General features: G+C 39.3%; 2 protein-coding genes across 6 annotated transcripts in view; one reads left to right on the forward strand and one right to left on the reverse strand.

Moving 5' to 3' along the window:
- Window positions 1-29: 29 nt before the first annotated feature.
- RWDD2A (RWD domain containing 2A) lies at window positions 30-6,069 on the forward strand. 2 transcript variants are annotated; one of them, XM_042881744.1, is made up of 3 exons: window positions 30-242; window positions 1,427-1,571; window positions 1,794-6,069. In XM_042881744.1, exons 1-3 carry the CDS (start codon window positions 45-47, stop codon window positions 2,102-2,104), a joined length of 654 nt encoding a protein of 217 aa, XP_042737678.1. In that variant the 5' UTR covers window positions 30-44; the 3' UTR covers window positions 2,105-6,069. The 2 variants fall into 2 exon arrangements, with proteins under 2 accessions (XP_042737678.1, XP_042737669.1); XM_042881735.1 differs by having other exon boundaries at window positions 1,427-6,069.
- ME1 (malic enzyme 1) overlaps window positions 3,718-18,635 on the reverse strand; it is a 156,500-nt gene continuing 141,582 nt past the window's right edge. For all 4 annotated transcript variants that reach the window (XM_042881691.1, XM_042881674.1, XM_042881666.1 and 1 more), the window contains 5 exons: window positions 16,792-16,897; window positions 14,767-14,909; window positions 12,409-12,582; window positions 5,669-5,767; window positions 3,718-4,079 (listed from right to left, as the gene is read on the reverse strand). In XM_042881691.1, the coding sequence (XP_042737625.1) occupies window positions 3,921-4,079; window positions 5,669-5,767; window positions 12,409-12,582; window positions 14,767-14,909; window positions 16,792-16,897 (681 nt within the window). In that variant the 3' untranslated portion in view covers window positions 3,718-3,920. The remainder of the gene's footprint in view (window positions 4,080-5,668; window positions 5,768-12,408; window positions 12,583-14,766; window positions 14,910-16,791; window positions 16,898-18,635) is intronic.

Here is an 18,635-nt window from a genome sequence, read left to right on the forward strand (position 1 = left end):
ACTTCGGGTTCCCACCCCCGGCCGTCACGTATCAGCGCGGAGCCATGGCTGCCGCTGTGCGGGAGTGCCTGGAGCTCCAGCTGCTGGAGGTGGAAATGCTCCTTTCCATGTTCCCCAAGAAAGGAGAGATTAGCCTGGACGAGGCTGCCGTGCCCGCCCTGCAGCGCTATCTGAGGGACGGCGGCGGATCCCTGCCCCCGCGGCTCGAGTATTCGGTCGCTGTCGGTGTCGGGGAGCCGGAGGTGAGAGCTGCGCCTGCCTTACTCGTGGTGCAGGTGCTAAACGTCTGCCCGGAAGGGAGGAGTGGGGGAATAATTTGCTGTTTCAAAAGCTGAGGGGTAAAACTGCGCCCTGCTCGAAGAAATTGTAGAGTCTTCCCTGTAGGTAATAAAAACCTGCCTGGATGCTCTCCTGTGCAACCTCCTGTAAGCAGGGTGTTGGAATAGGTGATCTTCAGAGGTCCCTTCCAACCTCCATGAATCTGTAATCTTGTTTTTAATCATTTCATAGCATCACAGAATCATAGAATCATAGAACGTCCTGGGTTGGAAGGGACCCCAAGGGTCATCAAGCTTCCACCTCTGCCACAGGCAGGGCCACCAACCTCCACACTTAATACTAGACCAGGCTGCCCCATCCAACCTCCTCTTAACACCTTCAGGGATGGGGCATTGAGCACTGAGGACCTTTCCTGCTCTTTGACTATAGGCAGAATTTGGTTTCCAGAGAACTGAAGTGCTACAATATCTTACAGTGCTGTAAGGCACTGTAGGAATAACCAAGGGAAATTCAACTGCCTGCAGTTTGTAGAGATCAGGCAGGGTAATCTCAAGGTTTCCGCGGCCTAACATGTACGTAATCCTTTTTATTGTCTGTAATGAAGCTTCATCTCCTAAGGTGAGTATTTGCTTAAAATAGTAATAATAATGCCTCTATTCACAGTGTGTATAATCGTAAGCGTTCTTCATGTAACTCTGTTTTCTGGGAATCCATTCAGCACCTGGGCTGAACTCATTGTTCACATGTATGTTTGGTGAGGGGAAAGATTCTCAAAGCCACTTTGTATTTTGTCACTATGACAAAACTGAGCACACTCTCAAAACATGCAATGGAAATAAGAATGTCCCGTAAGTAGCACCTGTGTTCCTTCTTTCAAGCCATAACACTGTTTCTGTGGATGGCAGAAGAGAGCAGCTGTGATAACAGTTGATATGTTGGGAAAGTCCCAGTGAGATACAATAGAAAGACCAGATGAAAGAGTAGGTTATGGGGACAAAAGGAAGACATAAGTAGTGATTCCAGTTTTTAGGATACTGCAATCCCAATTACATCTCATAATCTGCCTGTGGCAGGGAAAGGAATCTAGCGTGTCTCTCTTAGCTGTGGAATTTATTTTCTTTTTGTGTGTTTGTGCTCTGTTTTAAAGGTGAAAGTGGAATTGCAGGTACAGTTGCCTCATATGTATCCCCATGTGGCTCCTCAGCTTTTTGCAAGATCAAATGCACTGCACAGACAGCAACAGTTGCAGCTCAACACTCTTCTCACTTCTCACATCAGCTCTTTGGATTCAGGTGAACTGTGCGTATGTGAAGCTGTGCAGTGGCTGAAAGAGAACAGCCTGCCTTATTTAGAAAATAGTAAGGTCTCTGCTGAAAGTGTTTCAAAGGAAACAGTAGTTAAAGAAACAATTCAACGTATGTGGATCTACAGCCATCATATATACAGGCAGGAATTGAGGAAGAAGATCTTTGAGTGTGCAAAGAAATTAAACCTGACTGGCTTCTGCTTGACAGGAAAACCTGGGGTGATCTGTGTGGAGGGAACCAGAGAAAACTGTGAGGAGTTCTGGCGTGTTATCAGATATCCCAACTGGAAGCATATTTCATGCAAACATGTGGAGACTGTAGAAGCAGAAGGAAGCATTGATAATTTGCGCCTCTTTCAAACTTTTGAAGACTTGCAGTTTCAGGCCCATGGTGATTATGGCCTGAGGAATGACTATCACATGGATCTGGGCCAGTTCCTTGAATTCCTGAAACAGCATCAAAGTGGACATATTTTTCAGATTTTATTTGGTGTTGAAGGCAAACTTGCAGACAAATAAGAAAAAAAAGATGTAAAAGAATGCTAACTTTGGACAGCAAGAGATGAAGCTGGCATTAAAATTTATCCTTAAGCTATGGCTGCTGTGAAAAGGGAAACTCAGTGTTTAACACAGAAGGACAGTTCAAGTAGATATTCCTGGCTCTGTTCTGAATTGCAGCCTGTTTTTTGAAAGAGGTGCTTGTTTACTTATTTCCAGAGACCTTAAAAGCAGCATTTATCACTGAGCCACATCTCACAGAAGTGCTTGCAAGGTGATGAAAATCCCACATGGTAGCATCCCAAATTACACTGGTCTGCAATCATCCATACTGTGCTGTGTTACTAAGCCGAGGTGCAGAGCTTTAGTTAACTTCTTCATTTAGTTGTGGGTCACCAAGGTGTCTGTAGTCAGAGATTAATACAATTTCCAGTATAAAAGTACATGCCACCAAAGGGAGTCAGAGATTTACTGCATTCACTATCTTTTACTGCTGTATGAAGCATCTGCTCTCACTTAATTCAGCTGATCCAAGAAAAGCAAAGACTCTTGTGCCCAAGCACAGCACCAGGTTTTGCATTTAAAACGGAGGAGTGTGTGTGGGGAAGTAAACCTACATCACCTATCATTTGGAAGCTCTGGGTAGTGCATCTTTACAGGGATAATGTTATTGCCCACATTTCCAATAGCAGCTTCTTCTCATCTCATTAAGGTCCGGTTACATTAATGGTAATTTTGAATGGTAACAGTTGCTCAACTTGTGCTTTTTTATATTTGTATTGCTAGGCCTAGCATATTGAAAGGTGTTTAACATAATAAATAAGGAAATATATGTGTTGTGTGTGTGTCTGTATAGATATAAAAGGATTGTCATATTTGAATGTTATTCGTAGATGAAGGCTGTGTCTGAGAAGTCTGAAATAGCTGTGCCTTAAAGAACCACCATAACACTGCCTTCTGCTTTCTAAGCACCATAATAGGAAAATTGGTACACAGCAATAAAACCACCCTTACTGTTGAGGTATGGATGACCAAATCTACAAATCAAGCTATTTGGTTAGCAGCTACTTAAAAGCTGTGTTTCAGTACACTCCCCTGATGACTACAATATTAAAAATGGGGATGCTTTGGCTGCCTATTTATAATACTCTGATATTCTCTCTTTGTGAGGGACACTGACTGCCTTTATGCCGAGCAATTGCAGCACAGTTATCTTGTTGGGGAAAATGATAATTCACAGGACTATGGCTTTGTTAGAATATTTTAATGCTGCTGAATAATTTGTCAACAAAGGCTCTGCAGGTTCAATTCTCATCAGAAAATCCTCATTGCTGCACACAGGAGTGACCAATAAGGCTTTTATGTGGAGGAAAATATTTCTAAACTTACTGTTGTTTTTCAATAACAGCTTGACAATTTACACAAGTTACATCCTGACTTGTAATGGATTAAACAGTCATTGTGTGTATTTCTTAATTTTCCACTGTACCATTTATCTGCTGAAGTTCTCATTGACATGTATGACACATCTCTGAATTCAAGGTGCAACCACTCATTTTGATATAAAAAAATGTGTACAGCCATCATACAGGACACATCAAGTGCAATAACAATCAGAAAACAACCAACACAAATACAGTTCTCAGATTAATCTTTATTTTTTCATTTATAATTAATTATGACTTCTTAATCTGAGTTTCTAATCAAATATTATGATTTAGAAAACTTGTTCTGAATCTTACAAAATTATCTACTCTTCGGCTCTCTAGGCAGAAACATTCTGAATATTTTAGTGCTTTTCCACTGCTGCTGATTTGCTTATTTCTTCATGAAGTATTTACAGTTTCACTTTCATGGCTTCTTCAGGCCAGGTGTATGAGTCAGCCACAAAGCTGTTATAATCAGTGCTGTACATCTGCGAACGGATGAAGGCTTCAAGGTCCTTGGGCCGAGGGTAGGTGGTGGCACTGTTATTCCTGTAGGCTTCTTCTGCAATCTGGAAAGTTGCATTAAAATCCCAATTAGTGCTTTATGTGAATACATTTAACAGAATTTTTAAGTAGAAATTAGGTCAAAATCAAGATGACATCTTCTTAGATGCTGACAGTGATGTCAAGTTACACTGGATCTGGGCTAACATACAGCAAAAAAGATTAAGAATATGATGATGTATGCACTGATTTGTCTGATTCGTGCTGCTTTTGAACTCTTTTGAACAGGATTACATTGTGAGCAGGCTACCCTGGTTTACCACCTCCTATAAAGTACATAAGAAAAGTATGATTTATCCCAAGCCTCCCCTGCATATGAGGGAAGTTTATTATTTGCCTCAGTTTGGTAAAACATTTCTCAAAGGTAAATGCTAAACAAGGTGCATAGGTTTAAATTCTATGTATGACTGGGGAAAGCCTGTGTACTTTGTCTCTGAGAATTCAACAAGATCAGAATCAATTGCATCCTATGTATGGCTGTGGCAAAAAATTGACGTTTGGAAGGGACTGGAGCTCACTCCGTGCATCAAAGCATACTGTCACATCTGAAGAACACCAGCTTGAGATATATACATCTTTTGGCTAGATGCTCCTCTGTGAAACAAAAGAAGGGTTACACATTAGTTTAAAGCAGCAGTGATCTTCAGTAGGATCTGCTTCAACTGCAACTGGCAAACAGACAGAAGCTCTTACTTTAAATGAAGGGAAGACAAAGTCTTCTTCCTGCTCTCCTTAGCCATCACTTTAAAACATAAATATTTTAGCTTGGTGAGAAGCCAGTGCCCCAAGGGGAAGAGCTACAGTATGTTGGCTTCCCTTTTAGAATTCATCTGAAGTCCCAACCAGAGCTGAGTGAGATGTCTGTATTTGTGTAAGAGTTTCTCTTCAGGTCTGCATACATAATAATCACAGCTGAATGAGGTCTGAATTTATGTTCTGCATTTGGTATTCCAAAAATTTTCAGAGTGTTTCTTCCCTGGAAAGGACAGAGGCCATCACTTAACCTTTAGTGCTGTACAAGCACTAAAGCACTGCACGAGAGTAGGTGCTTGTGGGAATAACATTTCAGCAGAGATCAGGCAGAAAGACTTGGTCAGTAACATTTTCCTTTTTCAACACACATTCAAGTTATCTCATCAGAGACAACAGAGGAGTTTCTATCACTGTGTTTTCTGCCACGTAGGCAGTTTGATGTAGCCTGAGGAATCTTGGTAATATTTTAACATTTACAGGACAGTTATCATTTGTCTAAGAAGACATGAGGGGCAAGAAGGATATTATTATTATTATTATTATTATTATTATTTATTTTAAATGTAGAGTAAGTGAAGCTAGGGGAAGTGTTTGATGCACGAAGGCTCCTTGTTCAGTAACTGGAATGTTTTACATCAGTAAACAAAAATTCTGGAGTTCTGACTCTTTCCTCCTTGTACTGGGGTCAAATTTGGGGTTACATTTATGAATTGAAATTGAATACATTTATTTTTACTCCTAGACCAAGATTGCTGTAAATCAACTTGTGAGAAGATGTGTCAGCTGATCGAATCTAATGCTCAGCATGGGAAGAAAAGAAGCCAGGAATGAAATGACTTACCCTCACAGCAATCTTCAGTGACACCTGCTGAATTGTGACTAAAGGAGGGTACAGGCGACCTTCCTGTAAATTCTCCTCTGAAACTTGCTGAGCTATTACCTAGAAATAAGGCAGACATGTTAAACTTTAAATGCAGACACAATTGTAACTTTATGAGGCACTGATCTAGTCTTACACAAATAAATGGTCATGCTTTGGCAGGTCACACGGGTACTGTGTGACTTAATTTACCTAGCAGTGATTTTAACAATCTGCCTGGTCATTAGGTGTAGCCAGATGAGAGCTAGAAATTTAGGGAGTTATGCCCTTTTCTCACTCTGATTGTATTGAAACCTGAATCATTCATATGCCTGTAGATGGAGTAGAAGGGAAATAAATATTTATTAATATCAAATCTGATATTGGTTGGTTAATTTTTTTTTAGGTAAGAGGAAATTTTTGGCATGAAAGCGTTGACAGGCTGTGCAATGAACAGAACAGGAGGCACTGAACAGGATCTTGAGTGAGGCCATGGCATACAAACTAGCAAATTGTTCACTAAGACACATGAATTCCAGCCACTGGTTTTAGTTGGGTCATAGACTTCTAAAATTACAGAAGCACTTGTTATTCTGATGGTTGTTAGGTCATCCTGTGCAGAAAATAATGCCAAAACCTTAAGTGTAAAATGCTTTGAATAAAATTACTAGCGGCTAACCAGGTTTCTTATACATCCAGCTCACCAGTCTAAACTGTATGAAATCAGAAAGGGAAATACAGTCAGCCACACAGCAAAGTAAAGTCAAGTTAAGATTATCCAGGCTTTCTGGAAGTCACTTCAGGCAGATAGATAAACAGAAGGTCTAAATTCTGGCTTGCTGGGACAACAAACCCACTGCTGCTATGTCCACTCCACCTGAATGCTGCAGCAGGTCTGTCACCTCAGCCACAGCAGATTAATAGAGAAATTATTTTGAATCTCTGTTTGATTTACTTATTATTTCCACCAGATTGATGAGGGGAAACAATCATAGAATCATAGAATCATAGAATCACAAGGTTGGAAACGACCTATAAGATCATCCAGTCCAACCATCTCCTCATCACCATTGCCACCACTAGTACTAAAGATACTAAAGTACTAAACAATGACAAAGAAGTTCTGATTCACATCCAAGCATCTCCTCTACAGCCTGGATATTCTTATTTAGTCCTTCCACCAAGACTGGAAGCGTTTTGCAGTCATCTCCAGTAATGAACAGATCAGGAAAGCATGGCAAACTGGAGAAAATTTGACCATCTCCTCATTGGCCCCATGAAAAACCTATTACCATGCAGTGTGAGGGCATTCTCAACAGAGTGAAGAGACACTGCACACATTGTCTTTTTTCATGAACTTCCTCTATTACTACCACAGACAACATTTAAGAAGCAAAGGATCTTGCTAACTAATAACTAATACCTAATATCTTTGGGTCTAAAGATGTTCTTGTTATTGCTAACTAAAGTTTGTTTGCCACTTGGGGATCTGAAATAAAGAACAACATTTCATGATAATCCAGCCTTGGGTTTACTGAGCCTGAGAGTCAGCTGGGATCAGTTCACTAACCTGGCTTCTATTTTGGAATCTCTTTGGTGGACTTGATGGTTTCAGTTCTTTAGCTGTCCACCTTTGTATCTTCTAGGGAGCTGATAGTCAGAAACAAATCTAAATAGCTTCTAAGCAAACTAAGCACAAAACTCATATATTAAACTTGGTCTGGCTTCAAGTAGTTTAAAAACTAAAAGCTGTCTTCTCTAGCATTCACTATTACAGTTCTCAAAACAGAATCTTTTTCAAATATTATGAAAATGTTAAATCATTTTAAGAAAGCAGACAAATACATATGTCTGTCTTACTTGGGCACAGAAAGAATTTACCCTATTGTGGGCATTGCTTGCTCTTTGAGCAGGTGGGAGCACAAAACAGTAACAAGAAAAGGAGTCTTTTCGTACAGCACAAGTTTGTGCTTTTTAAACCTGTTACATTTCATAAGCAGCTTCAATTGCAGTTCAGTACATCACTCTTGCCCTTGGAATCTATCCTTCCGATAACACGGCCCAAACAGAAAGCAAGAGGTGTGCCTCTGAGAGAAGGAATTAGCATACTTGTAACAGAGCAACAAGTAGTTCTACATCTTGTGGTGCATGTGGGAAACAGGACCTTGTGCACACTGCTTACATATGATGAGGACTCCACCAGAAAAGATACGTGGCTATCATCAGTTCATCCTGCTGACTGCAGCAGATAAAATGTTTGAATTAAAGGACTAACATGACAGGAACTCCAGGTTCAAAGAGATCCTGTTGGTTTTTTTTTTGTAATCTACCTGACACTCTGCTAGGTGCAGCAGGGTTTTCCATATGGAGGGGAAATTGTAACAAGTGCAGCTAGAGGTTACATACTCTAGTTCAGAAAAACAGGTAAAGGAAGATTTTTTACCTTTTAATCTGATATTGACAAATATAGCAGACATAACACCCCTCTAGGGGGAGCTATGATAACATAAGATCTACTGCTTGCTTTCTGTAACAGCAACTAGGTTATCCAAAAATGGTGCACAGCCCTTTGATAAAACAAAGTATACATCTGCGTGTGTAAGGAGGAGCTTACAAAAAGAGAATTTTGCTGTTCACAGTTCAGTGAGATTCTGCAGAAAAGATGGAATCTGAAATGATCAACTGCAAATTGCTGTCAGTGAAATACATCACTGAAAAGAAAGGTCGGGGGCAGAGTGCTTCTGTTTTGTGACAGGGCTGATAGAAAGCAAGCCATAAAACATGAAGATGATGCTTAAAGTAGGAGAGTTAGCAAGCTTAGCCTGTACAGATGGCATGCTGTTCCTTCTGACTTTCTCCTATATAAGCAAAAGAATGACGCATTCTTCATGTGGTCTCTGAAAGAACTTTTGAGACCATCAGGTCAATGACAATGGAAAAAAAAAAAAAGAATCAACAATTGGAGTTATTAAGAAAGTGTGAGGCAACAAAGAAAATGTAATTATCATCAATGTATAAATCTGGGATGCAAGATCACTTTGTGCATCTTTCTTTACCTACTTCAAGCAAGAATACGGTAGAATCATGAATGGTATAAAGAATAACGAGGGCAATCAGAAGGTTAGGTTCTGAACAAGGAAATCAGACTCCTGAAAGAAGAGAAGACTGCAAGAGAATAAAAATAAAAAATAAAAAATAAATTAAAAAAAATTCTCATCATGCTATAGGAAACCCAAATCATCAGGCAGCAGGAAATCATGAAAGGAGTTTCTTTTTCCATGGAACTCATAACTGAATTGTGATACTAATTGCTAAAAGATGTTGGAAGATTCAAATGTTTAAAAAGTCATTGATCTCATATGTGAGAGAAAGCCGTGCAGGGATAAAACTTCCAAATCACAAAGTCTGTAGAGCACAGATTGCTGAGAACACATTTTCAGCAGAAGGATCGCTCTATCCTTTCCTCTTATTTTATCCTCTCTTCCTCAGCTTCTGCTCTCATTCCTTTTACAGAAAGTATAGGACTCTTTGGGTCTTAAGACCAACCCAGTATGACAGCTTTTCATTGTTCATAGTTTAGTTAATTACAGTTTTTAACAGAAGAAGTGAAAGGCAGCCAAGATTGGACAAATGGAATAAAACGAATAGGGGCTCCCTGACTTTTATAGGACATAAATTCTATGGTGGAAGGAGTAACTTATAAGTAACACATGTCAGGAACATTCAGTTGGTTCATAATTCTCTTTCCCTTCTGTTGTGTTAGGTATGACATAGAATAGGCAATGTCCCTTGTCATCCAGAGAAATTGACTACAGTTAAGAGCTATTACAGCTTTACAAGGTTTATCAAACCTAAGTCAAAGTTACATTCTGTTTTACTTGGCATGAAGAAAAGAACACTGAAAGTAGAACCTGTTGTAGTTACAATAAACTATTTGTGACTTTTATCAGATTTAATTGGAGGGGCAGCAAAGCATAAAGAAGCAGCAGCAGGCATGCAGCCTGGGCTGCTTGGATTTTACACTTTTTCAAGTAAGTTACCACTAAACCAAGAAGGTTCCTTTACTTAAAAACATCTTTTTGGCTCCATAACTTTTGCAGCATCTTGGGCCCTTCCATTTCAAATGTAGAGTACAAACAAATGTTCTGAAAAACATGGGGGACTATTTTGATTTCTTTCTTTCCACTGGAAAATATCTAGAGGAAAAAAAAAACAGTTAAAAATTTTACCTTTGCTTTGTACTGTAATTTCAGCTGAGGGCCTAAGCTGTCCTTAACACCTCTGATAACTCTTTGGGCAAAGATCCTTTGATCTGCCAGGTCTGTCCTTGCTCAGTAAGCTGCCTTGAGCTCACTGAATCCCCGGTAATAAAGTGCCTCTCATACAGTGAGGAAGACCAAATATGAATTCTTTCAGTTCCAGGTGTGTTGCAAATAGCTACTCATTGAACCTGGTGCCAGTACAGATTCTCCATAAAGGAAAATATAGTTTCACATGTCAAGTGTTACTAGGGATTATATTAAGGGGGAAGGTACTTTGTGTAGGAAAATCTTTAGCAGAGAGGAAGAGTCAGGAGAGAACTTCTATTTCAAGATAGCATTTCAGAACTTCCTCAATATTTCTGACACCATTTTATTTCCAGTTAAGTTTCTTGGTTCAAAATGAGTTTTTGGTGACTTAGCAGACTGCAACACTGCAACTTAAAACACAGTTTGATCTACACATGTCACCTTTCATTTGTCAACATTCTATACACAGGAGTCATTTCACCCAAACCAAAAGCAACATCTAGAATGAAAGAAGACAACTGTTTAACACAGCAGTTTAGACCAGCAAGTGAAGATCACTGTGTCCAACTGAAATTACAGAGGAGGATTTAAAGGGAGGATATAATTATCCAAAGACTTATGAGATGGATCATTGCCCTCCTAGGATGGTTAAAGCTAGTGGAGACAGTCTGGGCCTTTTACTAATTTTAAAGATGGAAATTGTGAATGTCTTTTTCACAGGGGGCAAGCTGTTGGCAAACCTTTTAAAAGATGCTGTAGTATGCACCTTCAAACAAAATATCAAAAACCCAGCAACGGCAGCATGCAAGTGTCTGCCCTTGAAGAAAGCTTCATACCACATACCATCAGTCAAAGAGTTATGTTGCCTACCAATTGCCTTAGGGTGATAGTAAAGGGCCTCTTTCTTCCCTTTAATCCATGAAGAGGACACAAGGAGCAAGGATGCTGGAATGCAATATCCTTTAGAGTTGCATCAGGCATTCTCTTTTTTGCTATCTGGTGCAACTTTTTCTTTTTTGATTGCTCCATAATTTCTAACTTCATTGCTTTTGGGCTTATTCTGTGTAAGCCACTACTGATATGTTCTCCAGCTTCTTGTACAGCTTTAAGAATCAGGACACTGCAATTTCATGAACTTGTGTGGATGGCAAATGGATACAAACTACAGTGGGTAAAAATCATGATTGCACAGAATCAAGATTAATCACAGTTACCTTGGTAAACTGGGGATAACCATGCTTTTTTCTGTACCATTAACAAATGAGAAAAGAAAGTATCAGGCTTTGAATGAGTGTGCATGGACAGAGCTGAACTTTGTGAGGCTCATTACATTGGTGCAGATGCAAACAAGGCAGGAACATCAGGACAGTGCAAGAATGCAGGAGAATGAAGGGACAAGGATTAGGTCAGAGCAGAGTGGTAAGAATGTTATCTGCCTATAGCAGATGAGCAAAGATGTTGGATCCAGAAAAGCATAGAAATTTACAGTCTTCCTAAGCAAAAAAAGCAGTTACAGAAAGATCGACTTGGGGGAGTTTTTGTTAAAAATAAAAATTAAAAAAAATATACACAAAAAAACATCTGTGTAAGAGAATTTGATTTCAACAACTCCTGGTTATTTTGTTTGATGAAAGGCCTCTAGCCAGATTCTTCTCTGATGTGTACTGAAGAGATAATCCTGTGCATTTGCAATATCACACTGTAACACTGTAGATGTCAGATTTTGAATAATTTTTGGAAGAGGTCAATGAGTTCCCAAAATGAAATATGTTTGCTCTGTCTCTTACCTAGCAGATGGAGATAAAGGAGGACAGACAAAAAGCTGGATAATAACGATGAACAAAGATGATGATATGTTGCTTGAGGAAAGAGAGGAACCAGTGCAGAAAAGGATAGGAATCAAAATGGAAAGAATAACATCACCTCAAGCTGAGGTTCAAATAACTAGAAAGCAATGGAGCACATTCACCAGTTCTTGACAGGAGAGGTCCAGAAATGACCTCCAACAACTCTATGCAATATTAACAAAAAGAAAAAAAAAATCAAGTAGTTTTTGCAAGCAAAACACCCACAAAAGTCACCCAAAGCTACCAACATCAGAATACAAGTCTAAAATTAAACTTGTATGCACAGGTATGTGAACTGTACGTAGGCACTCATGACAGTACAATGCCAAAGGGTCTCTCGCATTTCCATTCTAACAGAACATGAAGTTTACATCAGATGTCCTTTGGGCCAAGTATCACCTTGTTAAAAAGAAATAGTATACCTTGTAAATAGAGATCCTAGAAAAAAAAAAAAAAAAAAAAAAAAAAAAAAAAAAAAAATCACTATTTTCTCAATTTTAAAGACAATATTTAGTTATTTCTGCATAATTTTTTATTATTACCAATTTAGTATATTAAGAAATTTAAAAAAACTTTTATACGGTACCTCAGCAGTTGTGAGGAACACATCCTCGGTAATATGTTTCATTCCACATGAAATAACACCAAGAGCAACACCAGGGAACACGTAGGAATTGTTACCCTGCCCAGGATATAGAGTTTTTCCATTTGGAAGAGTGACAGGATCAAAAGGACTTCCACTGGCAAAAATGCCACGTCCCTGTGTTGTAAAGAGAAAAACAAAGACATAATGTTATTTGAGAATATACTGTTCACATATTTGGCTGAGAAATTTTCAACAGTATAGAAATTACTTGTGGATGTCTATCTGATGTCACAGAGTACATACTGCCATGTTCAGGAGTCATAGCTATCTGTACAGTTTAGAGGAGGAAGAGGTGAAGGCTGGCACCAATAGCTCATTTTGTGCGTCCACACCAGAGGAAGGGCATATGGGAAGAAAGTAGATACCTACAGCTGTAAGAGAGGAAGGTACAGTACTGTCACAGTAACAACGGTTGATGCTACTGGACTTTTTTTTCCCCAAAACAACAGCAAAGTTGCCACAAAAATGGCACCAATGCCAGCAAGTGTTGCACATTTGTGTGAAAGACAGGGCAATTTCTGAGGAGCTGTGGACAGGCAGAGCAGCTCACTTCTATGCCTCTCCAGTGACCCCACAGCTCAGCGGAGGACTTAGTTGCCAGTTCTGTCGCAGGAATGCCATTCCACAGTGCGCCTACAGCACAGTTTGGTGATGGGATTTCCTCTGCTAGAACGGTGTGGATTCACTTACTGTAAGCACTGAGTAGAGCTTGGACACCAGCTCAGGAGCTAGTATGTGAACACCCAATACTGGTAGACCTACACCTGTTTTCTAGTAGACTTTTGAATAGTGCCAAGTGATCCAGATGGTGCTGCTGTCCCAGACAGATCCCAGGCACCAAACACTGGTTGGAACCAGCAGGCAACACAGAAAACCTAGCCTGTTTGGGGGTATCAGGGAGCTTAGCTGTGTGGATGATACAAACTGTGCCATATCACTTATCCTGAGGATGAAAAGAGCAGCCAACTCATTTTACATGGCAGAGCATGTGGGAACCTGAGTGCTGCGTGATCCGAGCACCCTCCCTGCTGTCCAGGAGGGAGGCTATGTAGGGCCTGCTCTGGCACTGCCATCAGATAGGGGCAGAAGCACATGGGGTGGCCAGACAGAGAAGCAAAGCTGATGTTGCTAATAGCTTAGCACTATACAGCTGGAGTACTAGGTTTGGTGTCAGTTTTAGAGCACTGAGGGAAGAAGTGATATCTCAGAGGCTCTGCACCAAAGGTTCTGAGCTCCTGCCTAACTGAGGAAAGAGCACCCTAGAATTTAAGCAGTAAATTGAGGTGGGGAAGAGAAGCTGGCTTTCATTTATGCTAGCATTACTGAGGTGATAAATGTCGTGTTAAAACTTCAGAGGTACTTTGTATCAGAAATATCCATGCCTATTTTAGAGAATTGAAAGTGTGCATTTTAAAATATACCGTATTTGCTCTTCAGAAGATAATTCTGTTTAGTTTGGTGTCATGCAACATTTTCCTGGCCTGTTTATTATATGTTTTGGTGAGAGATCAAACGCTTCAGTGTATCCCTTTCTCTGCCTGCCAGATGCTGTTACCCATTATAGCCAGCTCTCCATGCAGTCCGCTTCCCTGATTCTTGCACTGCACTGTAATTGTGTACGTTTCAGTGGGCAATGGCCATGCTAAATTTGTCTTTTAAACACTGAAGCTGTCATTCAAACTGCCCTGCATTCAAAAAGAAATCCAAACAGAAGCCACTATAAAATACATACAGTCAACTATTTATACATGGCAAATCCCAAACTGAATTACAGGATAATGCGTGCATTAGCACTTGCATAAGACAATATAAATTATTTTGACCTATATTTCCATAACAGAAATCCTTGTCAATTGACTCAAAGAGGAGTCAATTACTCCAAGTGGAGTAATTATTAATAAAGAAATATTTGAATGATTTTCTTTCTTTACTGACATACTTTCTTACTGCAAAGTGTATTTGTAATGCCTCAAATAAAACGCATACTGCTATTAACACAGCAGTAAACAAATGGTACTGTACAAAAACAGGCATAAGACTTCAATAACTGACAGTTACTGATCCTTCAGTTATAACAAATATTATGCTTTTATTATTATTATTATTATTTTTAATGAGAGTGTAAGCTTGTAGTGACTTCAGTGAAATTGTCTTGATAAAATCTGTCACTTAATTCAATTAAATCTTAGCTACAGGTAGAAACATTATCAGTACCTGTTATTTCACCCTCTAGCTTTTCCCCATTCTAAACTTGAGGCTTGCTTTAAACTACATAGATTGGTATTACTCTTTGGTTACCTCTGTATATTTGTAGCATTGCTCAGCAGTACACTCTGCTTTGCTGGTAGGATTGCTGAGAGCAAAAATAATTGGGTTTTTGTTGAAAGCAGCCATATCCTGAAGAATTTGTTTAGTAAAAGCACCACCAATTGCAGCAACTCCTAAGGAAGAAAAAGACACATACAACAAGCAGAAAAGGTAGTTAATGCCAGGTAAGTAACAAATGCCACACTTAGAAGAACAGTATTTCTTTTTCTGTATACCTTCATTTCTAAAATGTAACTCAACCCTTTTCTTAACACGTGGTTAAAATAAAAAAAAAAGCTTTGTATACAAGATTTTGCAATTGTGAAACTTCAGTGTTATCTCCAATATAAGAGAGGGCCTACACATCTCTGAGACTTTTGGTGAACTTCTCACCTTATTTAGTAGAAAGATGTATCTCTGTCTGTTAAGTCTCATGACTTCTCAGAGTTTATCAGTGTTCAATTTTTTGTGTGACAAGAAGAGGATAAATGACAGCCTTTGTGTCCTACAGCTGGTCATGCTGTCATCTCCAGCCTCAACTGTTGCATAATTTCAGTTAAATGTCTAAGGCTTCTCTGACAGCAACAATCTTTTAAAATACAACACTTTCCATCCTACCAGAGATTAAAGGTAATGGTTTTCTTTCCCCAAGCCTGTCCACACTTATAAATGCCTTCCACAAGGACTAGGTGCCAGTCTTGTGGTATGAAAGCATCTAATTTAAGTTGGATTCTGTTGCAATGTAGACGTGTAGCTTCTGTATAGTATCTCAGATCTCAGATGCTTCACTAACCAAAAATGAGGAGAGGAGAAGGAAATCATGTTTTTGGGATGTCAAGTAAACATGTATTTCTACCTAACCTATACGAGCTGGGAATCCAAGGGTCAAGCTTCTGATTGCCATGCTTTCCATGGGAAACAGATAAACAGTCCTTTGAATGAACTTTATTTGACCATATTCTCAGGACAACTTCTCACACAGGCTGTAGAGAAGGTGGCCTCTTACTTGCTCAGCGTCCTGACACCTGGCTCTGCTTTCCACACAGCATTCTGAGTTTCCACAGCAGGAAAAAATGCTTGGGTGGGAGAGTAGGAAAGGATCCAAATGCAGGCCAAGGAGATGGGAGTCTGCAGCTTGGGTCTCTCCTGGGTCAGCACTGCAACTTCTCATCACTCGTGCCTAAAGGTGCATTCCAACACTGCCCATTCTAAAGGTCAGTTTGGTGCTGCGCAAGGAGAGCATGCAAACCCAAGGCAAATTTCTTTACCTCATTTAAGATCATTGTCAAAAAGCAGATTTTACTGCATAAGGGCCGTGTGTTCAAGGCATAGTCAAAACATAGCATAATATTCACTGTGGCATTTCAGATTTTCTAGCATCTCCTAACTGATTTTACCAGGCAGATAATTGTTCAAGTTTTACATATTAAGTAACAATTCAAGAGTACTTGCTTTTCTTTCCTGAAACTGTCACTGAAATACAACAACCAAACTGCAGATAGTTGAACAATTCTTCACTGAGATCAAAATCCTGCAACTTTTACAAAAGCAAAAGCCTTTGTAAAACCTGTGTTTTGGTCTTCACAAAGGACTGAGGGCTAGGGAGCTAAATGTGAAGGAAAAGAATATTCAGATACAACTGGCTCATAATTACACAGCTTTGCATTTGTTTAACTGTTTTCTCAGTCTAAGTTTGAGGTCATTTGTATTACACTGTCCTCATTAGATCAGAAGTAATTTAGGAAGGTGATAAGCTTCTCTATTTGGTGTTTAAAACAAGTTGGATTATTTTTCCTGTAAAACTGATGGTTTGGAGTGAGAGCAATGTTACATGCTTGGATAGCTGATATTTGTTCCGTTGCTTAATAGAGCCCATTATGTTCCTGGTGTTTTTTAAAAAACCACAAAGGCAAACTCTGTTCAGAGGAACTTGATCTTGTCTTCAGACGAAGCCACATCTCTGTTTTTTTCTTCAAACAAAGAATAAGGTCATTGCTTTAAAGTAAAAGAAATTACCTATTAGCACAGATGGTTTTATATCTTTAACGACGTCTTCTAGATTTCTCATTTCAGCATGTTCATGTGCAAAATGACTTTTCTCTTCTGTTAATGAGGCACGCCCCTGAGCAAGGGAAAAGAAGAAGATATTTACTATAAACTTTCTGGAACCTAATATCCTGGGATAATCAGTTTACGAAGCATCTGGTTCAACACGTCCTATTTTCACTTCTGCTTTTGCATCTGTCAACAAATACCATATAATTAGTTATGTTGTTTACAGTTAGTACTCTTAGGATAGCTCAGGAGAAATCTATTTCTCTAAGAAGCAGAGGAATTAAATTCAATAATTTTACTTTATATTCATAAAAGCTCTAGAAACAATTAAACAAACACATCACAGATTTCTTTCTCAGCATTTTTAAAGTTGTCATACTTTCGCTCAAACTCTTTATTATACAACAAACAACCCACAATTGCTAGGACAGGAAGCTTTTTTCAACTTTTTTCAGGTTTGTTCTTGCCTAAAAACAGAGAGAATATACAGGGGAAAGTATAAAGGAGACTATTTTACTTCATACTTCTTTGTACTTCATTCATTGACTCTTAAAGATAAAAAATATTCTAACCACCTGCTCAATGCACTGTTTCTTAATTAACAAAATTGACTTTGCTGTGACACAAACTTCAATGTGATCTACACTGGCAATTTCCTTTGATGCCCAACAGGGCTTCCGTGGCAGATGCCAGAAAAAGGGCTATGCATTGACATACATTGACACACATTGACAGGCTCAGAGCTCAGTGTAAGGGACCTGGAATGGGGGCATGAAAGATACCACGCTTGTAAACATTACATTCATTGCCTAAATGCATGGACCTTTGTCTATACAAACACAGCAGAACAGCTGAAATTGTTTAAAGATTGTATGCCTCCTCCAGTCCCACCCCACAGCCGGGTGGGCACTCTCAAACTCACATCTCAGAGACATTGCCAGACCCTCAAACACCTTACCCTTTAAGGAGATAGAAGAGGATACAGATATGTAGGGAAGTGCAGGAGGGAAACAGGATGTGAAATATAATTTAGCTGTATACAGATGTGTATCCTTGCCTCCATAGCCACACCTTATCCTACCAATAATACAAAAAGTTCCCTTAATCCCAGAAAGTATTGGAACAGCATTCATTCCATGATTCCACTGAAGTCTGTGAATCTGACTGTTTTAACTCAGCTTAGTACTGCACATAATATTGGGTTCAAGTCATTTTTTAAATGACATTTTTTCTTAATTTTAACAAGAATGAACGATCTGTTAGTACACATTAGACAATGCAGTGTGGCCATGCTGGAGTTCCTCTGCTGCTCCTTGAACAGTAACCACAGGAACTGGTACACCAAATGAAAGGCAAATTTTTATGTTCAGCTGTATGTAAAGTTTCCAGATGGTACCACAGGAAGCAGGGTACATCTGTTATGTGGTCAGCTGTTCTGCCTCAGGATGCCAGTCCCTCTTGACTCATCCCTGATGACAACTAATTTCCAGATTTATACTCCTCGGGTGCTCTTTTTTAGTAACCTAAATACAGTTTTCTAATTAAGAGGCTTATATCTGTGTGTTTATATACAGGTCTTAAGGGTTCTCTTGGAAATACTACCAGAGAAATACCACCATACAGGCACTTAGTTTCCTTTGTGGGTAAATGTAAACTTCTCAGCCTTCAGAGAATGCTGCAATATAGACAATTTTTGACATATTTATGCTTCAATCATTTCCCCATCATTACGCATTTGCATCTGCCATTTTCCAGTACTCCAGCAGATGTCACCACAGTCTATGCACACACATCTGAGGTGTGTC

This window comes from Lagopus leucura, unplaced genomic scaffold (genome assembly GCF_019238085.1).
Source record: "Lagopus leucura isolate 7727_CA_CO unplaced genomic scaffold, USGS_WTPT01 Super-Scaffold_73, whole genome shotgun sequence".
In the NCBI taxonomy this organism is placed as follows: domain Eukaryota; kingdom Metazoa; phylum Chordata; class Aves; order Galliformes; family Phasianidae; genus Lagopus; species Lagopus leucura.

What these genes read in the sequence shown, in the direction of transcription:
- RWDD2A (XM_042881735.1), top strand. Translation starts at nt 45, where the DNA reads ATGGCTGCCGCTGTGCGGGAGTGCCTGGAGCTCCAGCTGCTGGAGGTG. An exon ending in TCGGTGTCGGGGAGCCGGAG is followed by an intron (nt 243 to 1,426) that starts GTGAGAGCTGCG and finishes TCTGTTTTAAAG; the next exon opens with GTGAAAGTGGAATTGCAGGT.